A 16,932-nucleotide genomic window follows, 5' to 3' on the forward strand; every position below is an offset into this window, starting at 1 on the left:
GGCCTCAGCTTTCGCTTCCTTATAAGGTCCTGCTGCTCTCCTGGCATCGCCTCTTTGGAGAGCAAAACAATTCCCCGCACGCTGCCGGGACACCCTCCTGCCCCGCTTGGGCTTCGTTATCCTACGTTACCACTTCCCCGGATGCCTGCTCTGTTTTTTTTTTTTTAATCTAGAGCGGGAAACACGGAGGGTTTTTTTTCCGAGCAGGAACACTGTAAATCAGCTCAGCTGCCTCCTGAACAAGGGATGGGGATTCTTCATCCCTAGAAGTGTTTTTATCCCCTTCCCGGGTTACACAGTTGCTGGTTGGGAGGCACCTTGTCTGACGGGAACCTGGTGCATCAACAGTTTTACCTCATAGTATCTAACTGTGCAACTTCTTCAGCTTCTCACCCCACTTGGAAAATAAGGATGAAGCTCCCGGCAGCTGAAAAAAAGGGTTTTGGGGAGCGTGAGCAAAGAAACACGATAAAATATGCTATTTAGCAGAGAATAAAAATATTAAAATAATAAACTCCTGTAAGGTCTTGCCCTCCTGAGGGTGCAAACGTGGTTGGAAAGGAGATGCAGGGGGAAGAGGAGGGAACCTTCTCTTTAACCAGCAGCCCCATTCCTCGCTCCCACACAGCACCTGGGGACACTCCTGGGGACATCCAAGGGACCCGAGGCCCCCCTGGGGCTGGCAGCCCATGAAACGCAGGAGCAAGGGGGTAGTATTAGATCATGATTTTTGGAAGTCTGAAGTTTGCCCATGTCCTGCTTCTTCAGACATTAAGTCATTTTCCTGAGGAAGTCGCGTGTGACATTGATGGGGTTACAGAGAGAGTCGGGGTGGAGCAGCGAGCTCCAGCGAGACCACGGCAGAGGTGAGGAGCAAGAGCGCTGGGACACCACATCCCGTCACCAATTTGCCAAAGAAATAAGACTCGAGGGGTCGATTTGACAGAGATCCTGAGAGTTTGAGATGTTCTCACTCACATTTCAGATGCTCTAAAATGCTCATTTCAGCGCTTCCAGCTCTGATTTTGATGGAAGAAGTCTTTATTCACCTCACCAGCGATATTCTTCACCGTATCCAAATGTCGCAGCAACCATCATAAATGTAGCACATCATTTAACAAACAGCAAGGACAAAAGGAAAAAAAACCCTGTATTTAATGGGTTTTGTTAATTATTACTTTACAAAACACACCCCCAATTCCACCAAGAAAAAGAGAAATGCTATGGCAGTAGTTTTTGGTTTTGAACAGTTAAATTTTCTTCATAAAAGACAGAACAAGGTCGTTCATTCTTTCCCCACAGACTCTGCTGCCCATGTCACCCAAACACGCCACGAGAGCACGAAAACTTTCCCAGCTCACGCAGCGGGCTCGGCCTTTGGATGTCTGCGAGTACCGTGCCAATTCTGCCTTCCCTCATCATCTTCCCATTATTTTTCCTTTGAGTCTCCAATTCAAAAAATCCAGAGTTTAAGTTCTTAACGCTTCCGAGGAGCTGCATGGGGAGGGTGCTGAGCTACGAGGTGAGCCCTGAACAGCTCCGGGAGCATCGATCGGTGCGGCGAGCAGCCAAAATCCCCAACCAGGACACAAATCCAGGGACACGGCTCATTATAAGTAGATCGTCTCACATCTGAGGGTGATGCGACTTCAATCGTGTCAACTCTGGGTCACTTGCAGGCGCGTGTTTAAATTTCTCGAGTCACCAACCAGGTCTCCTGGTCAGAATGATGTGTAAATACACTTGGTCGGTCCTTTATCCGGCCACAGGTTGGAAAACGCTTTCAGCTGGGTGCCTGAAGATGTTTATTTGTTCCTTCATTCCTCTTTAATCTACCTTACAAACACTTTATAAACCACTATGTACATACATATCCATATGTACGTTGGCCTAACATCAATCAGAAACAACCAGTGATGGCATCCATTGCCCATTTGGGAGCTCTCACCAGGCCAGGCTTCAGAAATGCTCAGCACCTGTCCTCTGGAAAAAAACCTGACCTTTTATATCTATATATCTATCAAATTTAGCAGCAGAAAACCAGGAGGAATCCAAAGCGACGCCTTATTTCTGATTAACGGGACCGCAGTGCTTTATTAACCTCCAAAAACCGGTTCCTCAGCGTCACACACTCCCTGCAGCAGGCGGATGATGAGATGCCCTAGAAAACAACTCTTCTCTTGTCTGGTTTGTGCCTGTAAAAAACCAACTTCAGGCAAAGCAAAACCTTCAAAACCAAAAAGCAGCGTGGAATTCATCACAGATAACGATGGCAGGTACCTGACTGGTGTTATCAGAAGTGCCCTCTAATTACCCTTCCCTTTGACTCATTAACATTAACTTAAGGATACAGTTGCTTTCCCAATAATGGCAAAGCCTCCCCCCAGTTACACTGGAGCCAACTGTGTGGGAAGCCTCAAAGATTTTTTTTTTTTTGCAAAGACAGAGCACCAACAGTGTCCCAATCTATAATTAGGCATCACAGCCGTTTACAGAGGATATGTTCAAGGATGAAAAGTGTAAGAGAATTTTATATGCACTGCTTTGTCCAAAAAAGAGATTATGAAAGGCAGAGTAAAAACTATTTATCGGTCTTTGGGGGAAAATTAAGTTTATTTCATTCAGTTAAAGCTGAAGCAGATGTTCAGTATTTGTGCGTGTGCCTGAAGACCTGCTACGTTACAGCTTCAGACCAACCTGAATGTTTGGATCAATCTGGAGAGCTGGGGTGTAAAAAAGAGGGGAAAAATAAAAAGAGGGGGGAAAAAAAGCCACAACTCAACTCCTAAATCAGTTCACCTACTACTCGTGGAACCCTTCAGCGCTGAACAGGTGGAAGGTGGTATTAAAAAAATAGAGTTTCAGGTGAATAGATTAATGGTCTGTCAAGAGTTCCCCTAGATTTCGTTTCTAGCTGTCAACTCCCAGACCGTTTAATAAAGAGAACTGAAATTATTGCAGTAACAAACAAAACTTTTCTCCAATACAAAAAACTAGTCCAGAGGGCTTACTTACACAGTAAGCAAGATATCTTACGTAACTGAAGGTTGCGTGTTGCTCTCCTCCGACGCAGCAGCTTTCAGATAGCCACACAAAACCAGTTAACGCTCCCAAGAGGACTGGGAGAAGGTCCCAGTTCATTTCTTCTGAAAGAAGCCCATGATGGAGACCTGTTTGTTGGCTCTGTTGGCAGCAGCTGGTCCTTTCTTCAGGTTCTTCTTTTCTTCCTTCAGTTCTTTCTTGGCAGGCAGCGCAGGTTGTTTCTGTGGAGGCGGTGGCTTGGACTTGGTGAAGTCGTCCTCACTGTCTGTACAGGATTCGCTCTCGTAAACCTTCTCGGTCACTGGTTAAAAGAGAAAAAGAAGAGATGATGATGGTTTACCAAAAAGAAGAGACCTTCCCACTGCAGCCTTCCCTCTGCATTTCTGGAAATGAGCATTTTGGGTTCAAGAAGCACGTGTCACGTACAGAAATCCAGTCCGTTGCTCGAGGTCACGCAGCAGATCCACATGACTGGACTGGTTTTCCATACACTGAGTCAAACTGCCTCCCCTCTTTCTTAAGTGTTAAATGGCAGGTTAATGACTCGGGAGCTTTAATGTCATCTAGTTCTTTCAAAATGGCTTGTTTTCTCCACACACATTTGTTCGCACACCTCAAAATCATAGGATCACTCTGGCTGGAAAAGATCCTCAAGATCATTGAGTCCATCTCTACCCCATGGCCCTGAGAACCTCATCTCCGTCTGTCCAACCCCTCCAGGGATGGTGACTCCAGCACTGCCCTGGGCAGCCTGTTCCAATGCCCCACAGCCCTTTGGGGAAGAAATTGTTCCCCACATCCAACCTCAACCTCCCCTGGCGCAACTTGAGGCCGTTTCCTCTGGTCCTGGCGCTTGTTCCTGGGGAGCAGAGCCCGACCCCCCCTGGCTCCAAGCTCCTTTCAGGCAGGTCAGAGATCAGAAGGTCTCCCCTCAGCTCCTGTTCTCCAGCTGAACCCCCAGCTCCCTCAGCCGCTCCCATCACACTTGTGCTCCAGCCCCTTCCCCAGCTCTGTTCCCTTCTCTCAACTCGCTCCAGCGCCTCGAGGCCTTTCCTATAGAGAGGGTCCCAGAACCGCCCCCAGGATTCGCGGTTTGGCCTCCCCAGTGCCCAGCACAGGCCGGTCACTGCCCTGGGCCTGCTGGCCACACCAGTGCTGGTCCCAGCCAGGATGCTGGTGGCCTCTTGGCCACCTGGGCACACGCTGGCTCATGTTCAGCCGCTGGCACCAACACCCCCAGCTCCTTTTCCGCCGGGCACTTTCCAGCCGCTCTTCCCCGAGCCTGGAGCGCTGCCTGGGGTTGGTGTGACCCCAGTGCAGGACCCGGCACTTGGCCTTGTTGAACCTCAGACAATTGGCCTCAGCCCATCCATCCAGCCTGTCAGGCCTCAAACATCAGCAGCCCAAGGCTCCCCACTGCAAAGGGCTCTTGAGAGACCAGTTCCTTTTCCAAACCTATATGAGTGTTACCTTTTTCTAGAAATAAAGACCCAACTGCGCTGAGGACCAACAATTCATCTTGCAGCGGCTGCCAAGCAGCTACCAGAAAGTGATGAATCTGAACAAGATCAGAACCTGCATTTTAGCATTAGATGATGGAATGCCTATTTTAAGGTTAAAACCCACCATTCTAACTTGGCCTCATTTCCACAGGGGTCAAAGTAATCATATTACCCTGAAATCCAGACAAGACAACCCAGAGACAGACCCAGCATTGCTTCACCAGCACCATCAGACAGCGGGGAAGAAGGAATCGTAGCACATTTCAGAAATGAGAAAAGGAGCACAAAACCTCAGGGGCAGCTTCTTTCTATACAGGTGGGCAAGCAGGGCACATATAGAGAAATCTCTTAAAAAAGAAAACAAAACAAAACTCCAAACCTGTGACTGAAATCAAGGACTGAATGGGATTGCCAGCTCACTGCTGCCAGCGGCCGGTGATGGAAATCTAAGGGATATAAAACAACGCTCACGGAAATTAAACTGGAGTCAGCTCCGCTGATGAAAGCCATCGTTAGATACTAGTAAATGTTGTTGTATCAGCTTTCCCAGCAGCGCTCTGGTATTCTTCTAGTAAGCCATTTTTCTTTAGCAACTTTATTCTTTTAAACAGATGTCCTAACTTCCCGTCTTCTGGGAAATTGGCTTTCGCTTGCATTAATGCATCAAATTAAATAAGGTTTTCTACGTAACCAGAGACCGGGAAGAGGAATGGTATGAAAATCCTGCTCTGCAGTGCTCGCGGATGCTCGAACAGGGACTGTAAATCCAAACTAAACTCCCTTCGGCGGCCGCTGGCTTTTCAGTCAGCAGCTTTAACAGACCACTGGCCACCTACTGAGCTTCAAAAAGTTGTCACCCCTGTCAGTAATTGTTGGTAACTCTGAAAACGTGCACTTAATCCTCTCCGACTGCAAGATAACGCATCTTAGATCAGCTTTGTTTTATGGAGATTTCAGCCTAACTTAAAAATTCTGTATTTGCAGCAGTTACGGGGACACAGTTACTGATGCTCAGCTCGCAGCCAGACTCAGCCAAGACAACTTGAATTATGTGAGCTCTAACTTAAACCAGTGCTGCAAGATTAATTTACCAACAAAGTACAACCTATATTTTAATATACAAGTCCATCTGCATCCTTTCAAGCTTTAGCGCCTTTCTGCCTTGCATTTTTTAGCTTAAACCTCAGTAATTCCCCTTTGCTATAGATTAAGAGCAGGCACTGATTGAGTCCCAGTTGATGTGGGGTAACGTGCCTTGTGCTTAACTCCACCGGTACATTAATTGCTCAATTTCCCTCGGGGCTAATCCCTAAATTAGTTGTGCTTTTTGACACCAATTCCTTGCTATTGCAGCTATTGTGAAAACCAGTGCTTAAAATCACAGAGAAATATAAAGTACAGCCTAATCTTAATGTTAGGATTTAACGTCTCTACAACCTAGTCCTTGTTTAAAAAAAACAAAGACAGCAGGGAGAGGGGAAAAAACCCCCCATATTTCAAAGAATAACAACAATTGATGTTAGCCTGGAAGATCTGCAACTTTTTTAGCCTTGGAGTGATTAGGCCTGTGCATGGAAAGGGTGGGGAAGGTGGGGAGAGGTGAGAAATTGGACAATAACCAGATATAAAAGTCTGTGCAACAGGCTGACGGGTTTTTAATATAGAAAGCAGCATCTCCCTACCCAGTTCCTCAGTATCCCAGCTCCATCCCTCCCCTCTTTCCTAGAGGATCTGTCTCCCAAAGGCACAACATTTCCCTTTTCATAAAATGGTGGTGGACATGAATTACAAAACCAAAGGTCTGGGTTTCACAAGAGATTATTAAACCCCTTGAGCACAGGGAGAAGAGAAACAAAGAGGATTTTCCCAGCCCTGGTCCATTTGGAAAAGGCTGAACAGAAAGAGAAGAGCAAGAGCGCTCTTTGCTGGAAGCTGAACCCGGAACAGTCATTTCTGAGAGCTCTGGACGCAGACCTTGTTCAACTCAACTCCCCAGCTAATGCTTTTTTTTTTGTTCCATTTTCCTTCCAAGTGTTTTAATGGCTCTATCTGGGATGGAAGAGAGCAAAACACCCCATAACGTAACCAGCCAAAGCAGTCAATAACTTCGTGCAAGCCCAATTCTTTGACAAAAATCCAGTATTTGAGATTTCAGTGACTAGCGTAGCCAGTTGCTGAGCGCTAGCTTTGTATTTCTTTAAAGGAGACACACAACGTTAATATGAAACATAAGATAAAACTACGCAGACAGGTGCAAACAGGCACAAGCTGACTCACGTCCAGGCAGCTCCAAATCTGGGCCAAGCGAACAAACCTGTATCTATCGACGTTGATGCACGACGACAAACCTGTACAGCGGCAACAGATCTTCTCTGAGAACTGGCCGAGCTCCCTCGACATCTACTCAGATCAGCAAGGCTGGAGAGCGTTAAGCATCCCGTAACAATTAAGCTGACAATAGCGTTACGAAAAGAAACAACACCACCACATTCCACCCTCTTCAATTTTTATAAAAAACTTTAAGGAAAAAAAAAGAAAAATATTCTGAACGCCTGCAGCTCTACTTCAATGTCAGAACCCAGAGGAGGAAACAAGGAAATTGGGGTTACGCAGCTTTCTCCAGGTCACAGGAGGAAGCAGCGTCCAGGCAGGCTGGAATTCAAAGCCTCTGGCTCTTGGTCCTTCTGTAGAGACTCTTTTCCCCCCCGAAAGCAGAGCCGTCCTTATCAAAACCAGAAACCGCCTCAAGGATTTAATCCCCAACTTATTCCTTGTTTATTTGGGCTAAAGTTTGTATTAACATATAATCAAGCTCTGCTGCAAAGCTCTGGATTTATCCCCAAAAGGAGGAGGAAACAAACCCACTGAAAACCAACCAAACAATTAATTCCAGCTAGGATTTATCCCCAAACCTAGATCTCTGTCTGCATCATCTTTAAAAGCTCGTATCTTTGGAGAGGAGAGAAAAATGAAGGAGGTTGCTCATGCTGGCAGGAGGGAAGAGAGAAGACCTGAAAGAAAATCCGTGAATAACCAAAAAACAATAAGGATTTGGCTACAGCCCCACGACTCCCAGGTCTTCAAAGGGCAGTTACCTCTACCTGGGAGCACGAGTTGAAGGGGAATAACAGGGTGATTTTGTGAACGTCTTTCTAAGCCTGAGAGAAGTCAGCCTGTAAAAATCTTTAATATTTTTTCAATCAATTTAGCTCCATTGAGGTGTAGGAGGCAGCTAGTCTTACCCATGCAGCCTTCTTCTTCATCAATAAACATTTTGGATTTCAGCACACGCTTCCGTTTCCTCTTCCTCCCTCCAGCCGAAACCTGAAGGACATTGTAGCATTGTAAAAAAAAATCAAGAATTAAGGCCCTGTGCACGTACACAGGTCATAAAAGCATCAGCCCCAGGAGTGAAATCTGGTCTCACTAATGAAGTGAAGCACGATTTGACAATTAACGCCGTCCCTTCTCAGGATATCCTAGTCTCGTTTTTCGCTAATGCCACAATTCTCCCCATTCTCCTGGGACAAATTGCAGAGAGATAAAACACGACATAAAGGAGACAGCACGGGGAGCGCATTTCTCTTCTGCGACATTTTGAAATGCGTTTAAGTTACGTGAGAAGGTGGCACCGGGATCATCCCATCGTCCTTCTGAAGAAGGAGGAAATAACAAGGTGCTTAAGACGTCGGAGCTCCCGCTGCGACAAACGGCTGCACTTTCAGTAAAACTACGCGTATTTTCTCAGCTCAGAGGTTAATTCTTGCCAACCGCAGCCCACCTCCCTTATGCAGCAGCTTCCCTGCGTACAAGGTTGAATACCACGGGTCTCTGGTTTCATTTCTGGCCCCGAGGCCAAGATTCAGAGGGAAGAGCATTCAAATACGAGCCACAATTCATAAGCACCATTAGAAAGCGAAAAGAGAAGAAAACAGAAAACGGCGCTATGTCAGCAGAAAAGCTAGAGTTTAACTAATGGTCTAGAAAATGAATGAACTAGTGAATATGGTGGATTTTTTCAAGCAGGATGACGTGATGGACTTGACGGACAAACAGGACCGTCCCCTTCGCATCTGAAAAGGGGCTGGACAATCTCCATCGAGTCAGACAAAACCAGTTCATCACCCTGATATGCTCTTACCTCTGTGGGTACAGGCTCCAGTTCAGCTTTCAGAGCAGGTACAGGAGGTGGAGATGGAGCTTTTTCTTCCTCAGGTGCGGGAGACGGGGGGACATCTGCTAAAAAGATGAACCTCGTGATAGCACGTGGCCTAACACCCCCTTTTGTCTCAAATAATTCCATTTAACTCTGAGCCATTGCTTGTAACCTGTATTTAGATTAAGGTTTACAAGTTCTCACTCAGATTTGTTTAATTCAAGCCAGGACAAACCGTCCGAAGCCGTCGGCCTCCAGCCAGCCGGCTCACCCCGTGCTAAGGTGCTGCAATTCCCAGAGGAAGGAGGTTGGAGGGTGGGATGGGATGGGAGAAATGCTTTTGGGATTTTTTGGTAAGCCAAAAATCAGTTCCACCAAATGAAACTTCAAAAACAGGCACAGAAACTGGCACGTTTCAGCCATATATTTCACAAAGAAGGACTGCGATTTGTTTAGAAATTGAAAGAGTCGGAGTTGAAGAGTACATATTCCCCCAAAACGGGATGACCTTAGTTTCTCTACCTCCCTCCCATAGTTTAACAGGTGATGCTATATATCCCAAACAATCAATGCTATTAGCTTGAAACTACCTTAATCCAAGAATTAAGTGCAATATACTATTACCCACCCTAAAAGATTGTTAACGGACGCCCCAATGTTTCATTTGAAAAATAAACCACTCCAAAACACTCAGCCCATCATTCATGTTCTCCTCCAGGTGCAAGGACGGAGACAGCAGAATCCTTTTGGTGCCAAACCTGACTGAAACGGCCAAGGCCACCTTCACAAATTTATACAGAGCAAAAATCAGCTCTGGAAACTCTACCAGAGATGTCAAACAAACTAGCAGGGCTTGTAGACATGAGAGAAAGCCGGGGTGGCTCTTCTGTGGGGCTGGCAGAGGGACAGAAGACAAAAAATCAGTGCAGGGTGAGAGGAGAAGGAGCAGCACCGCGCAGCAGGCACCGTGACTCATTTAAATAGCTTTAAGGAATCCTCTCCAAGTCCAAGTGAGAAACACTGCCACGCAAAAGTCCTCAAACGCTGGGGGAGAGCTGGGAATGCGGGAGAAACAAACCCCTCAGCTGACCTGTTGCTTAACAATAACAACGATGCCGCCTGCTTGGCTTCTCCTCCCAGCTCCGCTGGCTGCTGCGCCGCCTTCATCCTGTCATTGTAACACGAAGTCTGGATCTGTAGCTGTCCCAACCGATTAGGTCAGGATTAAGAGTTATGACTGTGCCAGGCACGGGGCCAACTGACCTTCGTAGGTTAAGAAGGGCTCAAGTGAAACAGTGGTTGGCTGCCAAGGCTAAATAATAAATTACATTCTTCAAACAAGGGCTCAGCCTCCTAACTACTTCAGTAAGCGAGGCACAGAAATGCAAACAGAGCGGGGTAACGCGACTCGCTATTTCACCTTGCTCCGAAGAGCTGGGCCTGGCAGCCACGCAAAGATTAAAACCAAACGACAGATCTGGTCTAAGGTGTTAACTGCTGGGGCAGCCGTGACCGCAAACAAACTCAAAATTCTCAGTATTTAACGTAGTCTCGCAGCAAGTGCGGGCTGAAGCGCTCACACACGGCACAGGACTTCACAGATTACCCAGGCTGGTCACATCCATTTGAAAATATTTTTAAGATAGCACAGGCTAAGCGGGCTGAAAAGCAGCCAGGTGAAAACCAGCCGTGCTTGAGCAGAAGGTATTTTCAGCTTGTTTGGGGAAAATCATAGAATCATTTTGGTTGGAAAAGACCTTTAAGATCATTTCTTCAGCCTCCTTCAAACGAGTTCTCCCAGCTTTTGGCAGGCAGAAAACACCTTCTCCCCACGTCAGAGTGTTTCGGACTAACATCAAGTTGCATTTCTATTACTTTATTATCCTCTTCAGGCCAACACAGCCCTCTGACATGTGAAACTCCTGAGTCAACCTCTAGTTGCTGCCCATAGTTTACTCAACAGCAACAGCTGCATGAAATGGATACAGGAGTTGGGCAATTGGATATACCGAAGATGTAAATCCTGGCTTTGTTCGGGTTTGCTCTGACCCTGCCTGGAAAAAAAAACTGTGAGAAGCTTTAGTGCTTCTGCTGCGGCTCTGCGAAACCGATAGAGGTTTTTAGGTTACAGTGCCACTGAAATCACCCTCCAAAGTGGCTGTAAAACACTTGTCAACACCATGAAACGCTGCCTGTGTTGGTATAAGTGAAGCTGCCAAAACCTCCTGTCCTCTGTGGACACACTTGTGTAGTTTATTCTGGCACTGGAAGCAAAACAACCTGCAGTGACTAAGGCACCCTCATACCAATATAACTTTTTAATGAAAAATCATTTAAATGGAGAGGATTGTGCCTTATGCCCTCTCTGGATTTTCAGCTCGGTACAGTGTGCTGACACTCATTTAAGAGGAGCTTATTTTGGGCTAATTTCAGTACATTAAGAGCAGACGAATATGGAACGACACGAAAAGACCCGCCCTGACATAAGAGTGTCCACAGAGCGCTTCGCATCAGTCGGACAGACCTAATTTCAAACCCACAAAATGTCGCTAAGTCTGCTTGAAAAAAAATAAAATTTAAAAAAAAAAAAAAAAGGCAGTGGTTTTACTAGCAGTTACCCAGGTGGAGCCCCGTCTGAACGTCATTTAATCACAGCGACAGCTGCGGACAAGCGTCCCCTTGTACCTGCAGCTGCACCCGCGGGGAAGTTTAGCACCATGCCTCCTCCAGCACCTCCTCCTTTGCTTTGAGCTCGTTTGCTTCCAGCAGAGGTCAACCGGGTTAGCGTAAGCTAAACCGTCAGCCTTTGATACCTGCTCCGGTGGTGTGGCTTCCCATATTGCATTTTGCATATTTATAACTTACCCCTTGATCACCTGCAGGGGAATTATGCAGGTGGTGGATGAGCCGTGCCCTGTCTGGCAGCGATTTCCAAACGCTGGGCAGCACACGGTGCCTTCCTCCCTGCTCCCAAGTGTGGAAAAATGTCACTCCAGGCCCCATTTTGCTCACTGATGCTGATTAAAACTGCCCCTGCTCACCGGAGAAACCTCTTTCCAAGGATAAACGCGCTCAAAGTCCAGTTGCCGTAGATTTTTTTTAAAATTATTTTCTATATCCAGCTCATATTCTTGTACTTGAATACTAATATAGTGTTGCCAGGCTGAATTAGGTATATTTCAAATAATTCAGATCTACCTTCTTTTATCTGGTTGGATTTAGAAGGGGCAAGCAGCAGAACCAGACAGCTGCACACAGACCTCATCAGGATGGTTTGGATAGCAATTAGCTTAAAAAATAAGAAGGGAGAGGCTCTCTCAATTCTAATCTTTCCCTTTTGGAAGGGGGAATAGAACTAATATACAAATTTGTATACACAAGCTATAATTTGCATAAATTTACAATTCTAATACACAACACAAAGCCAGTTCTCAACATGAAGAACAAAGAGGATGCAGGAGGAGCAACAAGGACAAGAAAATTCTCCAAACAGAAAGTCAAACTTTCTGTGTACATCACCAGTAGGTTAAATAGGAGTAAACCAAAAACCAACCCGCCTCACTGACAAGTGGGTAGGGTTTTTTTAGTTGTTTTTAACGTCTAAAACTACTGAGAACGAAGGTAACAAGACAACTGGGCCCCAACCTGACCAGAGGACCAGACACATGGTTTCTGATTTGAAATCCAGTTAATTCGCACTTTAAAACATAAATAAAACAAGAGAGAACAACTAAACAGACCTACTGTGTGCACTGAGGTAGGAGCACATGTGCAGTCTCTGGACCACACCTTCAAATAAAAAAAAGAACAACAAAACAACAAAACACAAGGCACTACATTCAAAGGCACTAACTATTCGGCACATGCTAACGTAATACAGGGATTCATCAAGAGACCAGAGAGCTCTGATTTTCAAAACCTAAAGTGGACCATTGAGAAGTGGGTCCATGTGAACCTCATGAGGTTCAACAAGGCCAAGTGCAAGGTCCTGCACCTGGGTCGGGGCAACCCCCGGTGTCAATCCAGGCTGGGGATGGAGGGATGGAGAGCAGCCCCCAGGAGAAGGACTTGGGGGTGCTGGGGGTGAAAGATTGGCCATGAGCCGGCAACGTGCGCTTGCAGCCCAGAAATCCACCCGTGTCCTGGGCTGCATCCCCAGCAGCGTGAGCAGCAGGTGGAGGGAGGGGATTCTGCCCCTCTGCTCCGCTCTGGGGAGACCCCCCTGCAGTGCTGGGCCAGCTCTGGGTCCTCAGCACAGGACACACATGGAGCTGCTGGAGAGGGGCCAGAGGAGCCCCAGGAATGACACGAGGCTGGAACAGCTCTGCTGGGAGGACAGGCTGAGAGAGTTGGGCTGTTCAGCTGGAGAAGAGAAGCTCCGGGGAGACCTTAGTGCGGCCTTTCCGGACTTAAAAGGGGCTGAGAAGAAAGATGGGGATGAGCAGGGCCTGTTGTGATAGGATAAGAGGTGATGGTTTCAAACTAAAGGAGGGAGATTCAGGCCAGACATGAGGAAGAAATTGTTGGCCCTGAGGGTGGTGAGAGCCTGGCCCAGGTTGGCCAGAGAGGTGGTGGCTGAACCATCCCTGGAGACATCCCAGGCCAGGCTGGACGGGGCTCTGAGCAACCTGAGCTGGTGCAGATGTCCCTGCTCATGGCAGGGGGGGCACTGGGGGAGCTGGGAAGGTCTCTTCCTACCCAAACCCTCCCGTGATTCTACGATATGCAGCAAGCAAGAGTTCGCAGTACTCCCTATAGAAAGTGCTCCGCAATTTATAAGTCTTACCGCACTGCTCTTAGTCTCAGGAGATTAAAAGAGCTCTAACAGAGACAGAAAAGGAAAATAGACCATGTGGTCACCTCTCAGTTGCTGTGTGCTCAGAGCCCTGTCACAAACACACGCTGGGGGGTCCCCAACTCCCGGCAGCACCGGGAAAGCCAGAACCAACAAGCCTGAAACACGGGGCTCGTTCCTGCCTGCTCTTGTTAGCAGAGAACAGACGAGTCGAGAGATTCCAGCCCAGCAAGGAGCTGTGCTTCAAGTGGCTAAACAGCCTGATTTCAATCTTCCCTCTTCAGAGCAAAACAACACAGCTTGTCAGTAGGCTGAGTGATGAGTAAATGGAAAGACCTGATAATAGCTTACAAACATTTAACGAAATAAATACCAAAGAGTGTGGGCATATGTATTTTTTTTTTTTTATGGCCAAACAAGGAGCTGCACACAGGAATGTGATGAAATTAAGGCTGATCATGAAGAACAGCTTCCTGAGAGATTTATCATCCTGGGCAATAGCCTGAGCAGAAGTGATGGATTCCTGATGACAGAGATCACTTGAAATTATGCTGGGCAGACGAGAAACTATGAAAATAGGCCCAAGGTGGCATGGCGACTGCTGAGATATCCAACAATATCTGCCTCTCTAATTTGTATTACAGATTCTCTTCAGTTCACGGTTGTTTCTGATGTGCCAGCCACACTAAATAAGCAAACAGCTCCAGTTGTCCTGCTGGAGTTCACCTCCTCGCTAATACAACCTATTTACTGTTTCACCTTTTTTTACTGGAGCTGCACACCAAACTCGTGGTTTCAATTATTTGTCCGTAATGATTTCCAAATTCTTTTCCTGATCAGCTTCTTGGATGGCTGCTCCATTGCGCACATACTCCCTAGCTTGATCCCGACTCATTTTCCAGTTATCTATATTGAACGGCATTTGTCGCCTCAATTACCCAAATTCTTTGGAATCCGGCCCTGCTGTTCCTCATTATAAGCCCGAATCTTGCGACGTTCTGGGCACCCTGCTCCTATCAAAGCCAACAGCCACCGAGGAGACGTGGAGTCGCATCAGATATGGCTCAACTGTTTTGCCTCCAATTCCTCTATTTTTTTTTTTTTTTTGGAAGTCTTGCCTCCAATGTTTGTCTTCCAAATCATTTCTATAAACAGACAGAATAAAGATACTAAAAATGACCCTGGGAGGTGGGGGGGAGGTCACTTTGCAAGTGTTTACTCATCAAATAAACTGGTTATGACCAGTTCTACAACTCTGGAAGGTGTGATATCTTTCGTAAGAGATTGGAGAACCTCCTTCCCACATGTCAGTGGGACTGACAGCACACTTGGCGAGGAGAAAGAAGATCTGAGCTGAGACTCAATGACCGAGACATCTCCACTTGCAGCACAAGATAACCACAAAACTCAAGGCATTTGCATGGTCTTTAGTCCTCTAAACTATTCCCCTGATCGTTGACCAACAGCCTTGGATAATAATATTGTCAAAATCAGGCCCCTCAACAACATGCTTGGGTGTTAAAAGATCTTTTTACCTTCCTCGTCACTGCTGTCAGACTGAAGTTGCTTGATTCGCTTCCTCTTTTTCTTTAGATTTTCAGGTTCTCTTTCTTCCTCATTATCCGACTTGTCCACCCTCTTCATTTTACTGCCACAAAAAAAGAAAAAAAGGGAACAAACACGTGTTATCTCTTGTGAGTGCATGAAAGCATCGGGTACGCTTAGGCAAACACTTTCCTGATAGAAGTACCGCTAGCAAGGAAATAAAATACTTCTTAAAAACATGAGAGCATCACGTACGCTGACATATACTCACCTATACAATCGGGCATAAGTGTGTGCGCATTTTCAAGCTTCTCATCCAAAACAAGGATTTCTTCAGCCCCTTTGCAGCTCAACATTTTGCCCAGTACCTCACCTAGGCTTGGCCACAGCCACCTGGCAAGAGCCCATTTCTGATCTTGTCTCTATAGCTCAGGCTCCCAAACACTCATGTCCCCAACAGCATCGCTCAGAAACTCTTTTGACAGACTGCTCGCTACTGACTGACTATGAGGTAGTGTCTCAGAATCCTGGAGCCATTTTTTTTTTTTTTTTTTTAAAGACTACTGGAAAAATAAAATAGCTTCTTTCTTTTTAATGTTGGCGAGACGTGGCAGACTAACAAGCCTGGAGGCTAAAGGCCCACGTATCCTCATCGAGCTGGTACAGCCCAAGCGGCCTTCCCAACACCGCGCTGCCAACATGCAGCCTCCGGGCCCTTGGCTTTTTGAACAAGACTATCAATAAGATGACCGACTGCGACGGTGGGCTGGGCGGTGCGCTCACCTATTTAGTTAGAAACAGATCGAGACCACCAATTAATTACTCACAGGCCACCAGAGAGCCATCGGGCTGTAATGATTTTTTGTCTCTGTCAGTTTGGGTTGGATTAAACACAAAGGATTGAACTTGAAATTCACTCGGAGTCTCAGCCCAAAGTAAACCGGTGGCATTGAAAGCAGCGGTACATGAGTGATGGAAGCAACAAGTAGAACTTTGTGTGCTGGAAGCTGTGTACATATAAGCTGGGGAATATACTACCTTCCCTGGAGTATAGGTGCTCCTGCCAGCCCCCACAGATCGCCTGTGGGGTCTACGCTAAGTCTGCTCACAGCAGGAGGTTGTCTCATGGAAAGCCACCCCCTCTAACCTGGACCGTGTCCCTTCCCCTTTGCAGTGGCACAAATGGCCCTGAGGCACCTAGAGCGCTAAATGGAAAAGAAATATTAGGAAAGAATTCTAAAGAGAGATCATTTTAGCCGGGTTTAATGCAATTTAGTAGCTGGAAACCGGAGGGGAGCCAGCATTGTACGACCAGCCAGCTCCACGCAAGCCACCACCAGCAGGTTAGGAGATGACAGGGATCCTGAATGGTGTGACCCACCTTTTTTTGTCCTTTTGTTGACTTTTAACAGACTCTGTTTTCTTCCCAGGTTTCTCTACTACAACATTAAGCGATGACTCTGGTTCTGCTACAGAAACTGAAGGCTTGACTGCTTCTTTCTCCTCCTTTGGCTGCTCAGGCACAGAGTTGACTTTGAGTTTATCTGTGAATAAACCATTAAAAAAGAACAAACCCAGAGGCATTCAGTAAGAACAACAACTTCCAAAGGAGTCAGCTAAAAACACCATGCACCAAGAATACAGAAAACACTACAGATGATGTGCAAAAACATGAGAGATCTAGATTGACCAAGCTATTTTATCCATAAAAAAAAGGGCATGCTTAAATTTCTAGCCGATTTGAGAGTTTGGTTCTGTTCCTGATGGCACAGCCCAAGCTGAGCATGTTGCACCAGTTAAACCCAGCAAAACAGGGCTGGGAAGCAGTGGCAGAAGGGTTGGGAGCCCCTTTTCCAGACACCCCCCTTGGCATAAAACACCACATCCATCTT

At 46.6% G+C, this 16,932-nt stretch overlaps 1 protein-coding gene across 2 annotated transcripts in view; it reads right to left on the reverse strand.

Annotated features, from left to right (window-relative positions):
• Positions 1-1,137: 1,137 nt before the first annotated feature.
• POLD3 (DNA polymerase delta 3, accessory subunit) overlaps positions 1,138-16,932 on the reverse strand; it is a 30,392-nt gene continuing 14,597 nt past the window's right edge. The window contains exons 8-12 of one of the 2 annotated variants that reach the window (XM_065642844.1): positions 16,422-16,584; positions 15,031-15,143; positions 8,686-8,780; positions 7,787-7,868; positions 1,138-3,343 (exon numbers count right to left, since the gene is read on the reverse strand). In XM_065642844.1, coding sequence (XP_065498916.1) covers positions 3,138-3,343; positions 7,787-7,868; positions 8,686-8,780; positions 15,031-15,143; positions 16,422-16,584 — 659 coding nt within the window. In that variant the 3' untranslated portion in view covers positions 1,138-3,137. Of the gene's footprint in view, positions 3,344-7,786; positions 7,869-8,685; positions 8,784-15,030; positions 15,144-16,421; positions 16,585-16,932 lie in introns of both variants that reach the window. The other variant, XM_065642835.1, reaches the window with a different exon arrangement.

Source organism: Caloenas nicobarica, chromosome 1 (assembly GCF_036013445.1).
Source record: "Caloenas nicobarica isolate bCalNic1 chromosome 1, bCalNic1.hap1, whole genome shotgun sequence".
NCBI classification, from domain to species: Eukaryota; Metazoa; Chordata; class Aves; order Columbiformes; family Columbidae; genus Caloenas; species Caloenas nicobarica.